Here is a 6,815-nt window from a genome sequence, read left to right on the forward strand (position 1 = left end):
TGAGAAGAGATACAGTGAGTTCTTGCTGCATTGTAAGAAGTTATATGACTTCTCCAAACTTTGGAATCTTTTAGTCTAGATCTAGATATGGGAGCATGTTCAACCTATTTTTGGCGTTTTCGTAAAATGATGGTGTTGAGGACACTGAACTAGGCATGCATAGCCCATTGGGCAAGCCGTTGCTATTGGAGAATGATATAGGCATGCATAGCTCATTGGGCAAGCCATTCCTATTGGAGGAGATAACTATGTGTGTCATCATTAATGACGATGCGAGATTCGGTAATTGGCAGTTGCCGTTTGTTTTATTTTGATGTTGAGACATATCCATTTTTGTAAGATGAAAGTGTGCTTACCACAACAGTTTATGTTTTGTTGTTCTACTTTACTGTTTGGCATTTGCTTTGTTTTGAACTTCTCGTGTATCATCTTGAAATGTGAATGAAATATTTACTTTTGACCAAAAAAATTAGATTACAAAGAAATAATCAATAATAAGGAAGATTGAACAAATTGATTCACAATTGACAATTAACAAAAAAAAAAAAACCATTTTTCACCCTCAATTATGAATTCCAACATGCCATGCTATAATTTGCACGTATAAATCAACAAATACAGAAAAAGGACGAGGAGGACCGTCACTATATCGAGGGACACTATCTAGGCTACGACGTGGAGTCGGGTCTTCCCCGTCGGCCTCATAGGGCAATTAATGCCGGCAGCCCCGAGCTCAAGTAGCGACCTGACCGCCACCCGGCTGCAGTTCTCCACGGCGTAGTGAAGGGCCAGCGCATTGTGGAAGTTTAGCCCCTCCCCCCATCGCCATGAGCTTCACAAGCAAGAGGAAGAAGAAAAATGAGAGTGAGAAAAGAGAAAGCAAGGCAGCACAGGTGAGAGAAGAAACTGAAAAGTGCGGGACCCACTTTAAATCCTGACTCTTATCTTTTTTAAATTACTTTTTTTTTTCTATCTAGGTGTCACAATTTTAATGGTATCGGAGCACGTTGATATGGCAATCCTAGGGTGTCTAATATTTTCTCGCCTTACTTTTGTTTTGCGGTCGGACGGGGATCGTGATGTCCGATTGCTCATCTACGCAGAATTTCATTTAGCTCTTTGCAAAAATTGTGAAAACGTTATATATATATATTAGTGTGGGGAAATATTTATAATTTCCAAATACTTTTTGTACAATAAAAGATAAAGTCGAATAGCCGCATATTAAGTAACTAAAAGTATTGTTAATGTTGGGTCCACTGCTAATGTAACAAAAGATTGTTCCAAACGGGTCTGTCCTTTTTGCACACTCGCTTCAAACTTGTTATTGGTTTTTTCAACATAATTATGTCAATATTAATTTTAATGTCTATGCAATCACACTTGACACATGCATCGGCTACCTGTAATTTCTTGAATTTTTCAAATACAGTACATCCAAATATAACCACTTGGTACTTAATATGTGCCCACCAGTTCTTTGTTATATTCTTTAAGAGTGGCCATTTTCGAGGAAACACTAACAATGAAGATTAAAAGTTTTTACTCGAGTGCCATATAATTATTAGTATATTAATGATGAAATTAGGTAATCAGACTGATCATGCAAATCAAATTATTCAATTGCATAAATGAAAAGTTTGGGGATTTAATTACGCGGCCAACATAAGATTAAGACAAAACTTGAAATGATATACCAAAAAAATGTGTTTCTTTAGATTTTTCTTGAGAATGATTTTTTTTTCTCGCTAGAAAAAACGATATGCTCTTTGCTCAATTTCGGGGAAGGGCTTCGTGTTTTTTAGCTAAAGATTCTCATAATAATCAATCAACATGCCTGTAAAGAGGCAGAGCGGAATTTGCATTTCTCGTCTCTATCTAACTGTAATTGAGAATAGCTCCATATCATTTCATTTCCATGCTACGAGCAAAGGGTCAAGACCCCAAGCTTATCCAAGGCATGTCAATGGTCGCTTGGCTGAAGCACACGTGTAGCTAGTCCCAAGGGCACTTTTTTATATATACATATTTGGCGGTCCTCGGCATGGTTAAGTCTCGAGTATTAAAGGGGGAGGGAAAGGTCTTCAAGGGCACAATTACTCAACCTCCATGTCCATATCCCTTGCAAACTTGTCGGGAAAATTCTCCAAAAAATCCTAAATCTATTGTACGGTGACTAATTCAGTCCTAAAATTTTCAATTGTGTCAATTTTTTTTCGTCGAACAATTGTGCCAATTTAGTCCTAAACCTTTCGACAATTTGTTAATTAAGTTTTAAACCATTTGAAAATTTGCTAATTTAGTTTTTCAAGCCAATTTTGGCCGTAAATCGTTGACGTACACAACAACCATTTTATGTGGCACAGTCGATGCAGTTGGTTGGAGAGTTGAAGGATTTTTACTTAAAAATTAGAAATCCCCCTTTGAATCCTATCAACTGCGTGCAAACTGCTCTGTGCTAGGATTATCTGCATAGGTCAAGCATCCGAACTTAATCGGTTCATGCTGGTTGCACGATGTTGCAAAGGCCTCCATATAGCCAGGTTCCATGCCTGTGCTCCTGGAATATAAATAAACAAGAAGAAGAAGAAGTACGTGCAACAATTTCAAGTAGATTGCATATGATCTTCAGACGCAATGCCCGGACCTTTTGCCTTCCAAGAAAGCGGACTTGAAATTCAACTAACCCCTTATCTTGTCACGGTCTAACCTAAAATTCTTACATTTACTTCTTCTTACTTAAATTTCTTCATTGACTATTCTTCATGGATGGATATGGACAACATCGAAGACTCAAAGCCAATACAAAAATCCTCCCTTCTTGCTTTATATCCGTAGGAATAGTTACAACAACGTATTTTACAGCACAGACGAATGAACAACACTAAGGAACAAGTACAAATCAAACATGACTAGCAAAAGAACTTAGCTGGGCTCTAATGGACACCAGTCAGAAATAGCAAGATTAAACCCACAAAAAACAGAACATAGATGAGGAAATCTGTCACTCCCATTTGCTCCTCACTTGGTGAGTGTGCTTGAAGTCATAAGCCAACACCAAAGTCCCATCCATTCTCTTCAGCACAAAACTCTCCACCAACACATAAAAACCAAACCTCTTCCAACCATGGCTCAACTCGCTCTTGATGAACTCCTCCACTCTCTTCACCTTTACTCTCTTCTCTCCCTCTTTCACCCAACCCACTCTCTCTTCCTCCCACCTCATCCTCTCCACAATCAACATGCTCAGTCCTATCACTCTAGTCCTACTCCTAAACCACATCACTCCATCACTCACATTGCCCTCCCCAGGTTCCTCACCGAACACTGCGATGGCCTCCTTCTGAACAAGCACATCCACTTCCACAGCTTTGCCTTCACTGGCATAATTCTCACAGGCATGGACCTGTTCCCACCTCTGTTGCAGCGTCATCTCGTAGAACGCCGACGTCTTGATCTGGTCCCCGACCTCTCCATCCTTGATGAACATGAACGGGCAGTACCACTTCCCCACCACCACCGGGTCTGAGTTCTTCCTGTCGATCGAGAAGTCAAGGCTCGGGAGCTTTGACCTCTGAGAGTCGTTGACTCCTGGCGCATCGTCATCCAGGAAGAAGTTCCTGGGCGTTTTGCCATGGAGGGTCCAGCCTTTCCTCTTCAGGAATCTCGGAGGGTACCCATCCGGGGCAACGGATTTCGCGTGGAAGCCACCAAACCCGCACATAATCTCACGCCGGTAGATCACGAACTGCTGGTGTATGTCGTCGGGATCCAAAGGGCTCGGTTTCTTGTCTCGAACGTATCGGAAGCACAAGCAGGTGCCTTTGTCTTCTTCGGTCGAATTAGCATGCGCTTCCCTACACGGCCATTCAAGATAGAATGATTTAGACTTTCTGAGAAATGCCATGAACATAAATCGGGCAATAAGCAGCTAAACTTTTACAAAAACCTATTTGCTAAGTGACGTGATAAGACGTAACTTCAACTATTGCAACAAAAGCGAGTTCTTGCAAAGATTTTTCACACCCCCTCATCATCCATCCAATATTCCACTGTCCTATTTATAAATATCAACATATTCATTACCTAATTCAAGAACAGACAGGAAGTGAAACCATTCAAAGTACTTAGGACGATCGTACCCTTTATGCTTCCCGCGACGCCGAATCGCATAGTACTGATTGGAGGACAAGGGCTGGCCGACGACTGGGATCATGAACACCTCATCGTTGTAGACCGTGCTCGTGTTGCCATCGCTCTCCGTGTACCGGACGGTGAGGTCCTTGTTCTGAGGGAAGGGGAAGTCGTAGAGCTGGCTGTCCTTGCACAGCCCGAAGCAGCAGAAGTTCTGGGCTTCCTCGTCCTGGATGACCAGGTATCCAGAGCCCACCCCTGCCGGTGGAGCCTCCGAGAGGGCCTCGGGATGCTTCCGGTACATGGACAGAGGCCGCGTCACGTACATCTTCCCTAAAAGAGAAAGAAAGAACTTCAGTATTTCAGTACGTAGTCTTGAAATATCGAAGATTTGTTCATTTGTGTGAGAAACATTAGTTCCTTGAAGTAATGCCCCCCATTTATGAGAAGGTGGAAGGTGGGGTTGCAATGTCAATAATCAAAGCGGTTGTCTTTTATCACGACGGAAAGTGGGCAGAAATTTCTTTCTCGGATACGTGGGCCATCGTGATCAACTCGGTTGACCCCGCGAAATTGACTGGATGTTTTGGCCAGCAGGCAAGCAAGCGAACCATGAGATGAGGGTAGATATTTTTATTAGGATGTAATATCATATCGTGACGTGCTGACTCGTCTTCTTCGACTGGGCTCCTGTTCTTATTCCTCGGTGGTCCTTGAATCTTCCATGGTGCGCTTGCGTGGTTCTCAATTTCGATGGATTTGTTCATGGCGTTTTTGTCTTTGCATGCGAAGGAACGAATGCCACGATAGCCCGTAGGAAAAATCTCTGTTCTCTACTGAATTTCACCGGTCCAAAGTCTTGGACAAGCAGTTCAGTAACCATTGCTGATCCTGATCTAGACATGGCCACGGGCCGGTTTCAGCCCGGAACCGGCCCGGGTCAAATCCGGGACCGGCCCGTTGACCGGGCCTGCGGTTTGGAACCGGAACCGGCCCGTGGCCTATGGGCCCGGTTCCGGGCCCGGTTCCAAAAAAAAAAAATTTGCAGATAAGTGGAGAAACTCTTTTTTTTCCCCAAATTTGATTACAATGTACATTTTGATTACATTTTATATTGAATAATTCATTATTTCATAATTTGATAAATCATTATTTTTTTATTTCATAATTTATTTTTTTAATTTTTACCGACTAGTTCCGAACGAGGCCGGAACCGGAACCAGCCCGGAACCGCCGATTCCGAACCGTGGCCATGTCAATCCTGATCGACAGTTGAAGACGCCATTAATTTAAAAGGAAAAAGAAAATTAGTACAAGAAGGAGGAAAATTCAACTATTCTATCAATTTCGCTTTCTTCTAATATTTTTCATCGAAATATTAACAAATATGGGCCTACCAATTCTGTGTTATATTCTTTACAAGTGGTCATTTTTCGAGAAAACACTGACAACCAGGATTATAAGTTTTCATGTGAGTAGCCAAATTAGTGTGACTAAGTATATTAATGATGAAATAATGTAGTCACATAAATAATGCAAGTTAATATATTCAATTGCGTAAATTAAATGTTTGAGATTTAATTACATATCTGACATAACATTAAGGCAAAACTTGAAATGATTCCCTTTCTTTCATTTTACGGAGATGCTGAGATCCTCGTAACAAAAAAAAAGATGTTTCTTCAGATTTTTTCTTAAGAATGATTTTTTTTTCGGCTAAAAAAAACTGTATACTCTTATGCTTTTCTTTTTAATGATCTAACAGGAATAGAATTTCATCCACCAGTAACGTAGGCCATTGCTTGCTTTTTGGCTTAGTTAGCAATGCTTCTACGGTACACACTCACTCAATTGTTTGGCCGCTGCGCCCTAGAAACTATAGTTCTTTGTTTCGAGGCATCGATAAAGACTGTGTACAACAATTCCAAAGCTGGCGCTATTGGTTTGGGTGTTAGCTTCTGACTAAAAAACGGGAGGTTTTGCTTTCGAACTCATCTACTTCTTGCAAATTGCTCTAAATTAAAATGATTTGCATATGCTAAATGTCCGAATTTAATCGATTTATGAAGTTTATTAAAATATATCTTGAATTTGAGCCCGTATATCAAGAAGCACGCCATTAAATCTTCGGCGCAGCGAAAGCGTGATCGAGCCGAAGGACTTGTTTCTTTCTCTTGATGCATTGAAAAATGCTTGTGATGGCCATCTTCATGGATGAATGGAGGAAAGTGGCGGCGGCTCACTTTGCATTAAATGTGTTTTCTTCTTGCCTTTTGTCTTCATCGACGAAGGCCATGTGAACGCGCAGAAGAAAGAAGAAAATGAGCAGCTTCTTTGACTTTGTTCTCTGAAGAGAGGAGAAGCCATCATTGTTGACTTTGACCGAGAAGGAGGAGAAAATGAAGAGCACGTTGCTCTTCTTCGGCCATCATGAACCAGACAAAAGAAAGAATAATGATGGCTCATCATGCCTCTTATTCTTGTCTTCTTTTGTCATCTCTCTCCACGTTAGCTTCTCTTTTAATAAAGAAGAGGAAGCTAGTGAGCAAGGTGGAGACAGGCCACAATGTGAGGCCGAAGGTGGAGGCAGAGAGAAGCCCTCATCGGAAGGAGGTGAGAGCCCTCATCTTTGAATTTGATCGTGCATATATTTACATCCATTTTGAGTGTCTACGTGAGGT

General features: G+C 41.4%; 1 protein-coding gene across 1 annotated transcript; it reads right to left on the reverse strand.

Annotated features, from left to right (window-relative positions):
- Positions 1 to 2,801: 2,801 nt before the first annotated feature.
- Positions 2,802 to 4,590, reverse strand: LOC115672100 (uncharacterized). Its single transcript, XM_030593868.2, has 2 exons — positions 4,143 to 4,590; positions 2,802 to 3,857 (listed from the first exon to the last, which is right to left on the reverse strand). The coding sequence occupies exons 1-2, from the start codon at positions 4,460 to 4,462 to the stop codon at positions 3,005 to 3,007; spliced, it is 1,173 nt and encodes a 390-aa protein (XP_030449728.1). The 5' UTR covers positions 4,463 to 4,590; the 3' UTR covers positions 2,802 to 3,004.
- Positions 4,591 to 6,815: the final 2,225 nt, after the last annotated feature.

This window comes from Syzygium oleosum, unplaced genomic scaffold (genome assembly GCF_021117445.2).
Source record: "Syzygium oleosum isolate NSW1041296 unplaced genomic scaffold, Sole_v2.1 Sole_v2.03, whole genome shotgun sequence".
In the NCBI taxonomy this organism is placed as follows: Eukaryota; Viridiplantae; Streptophyta; class Magnoliopsida; order Myrtales; family Myrtaceae; genus Syzygium; species Syzygium oleosum.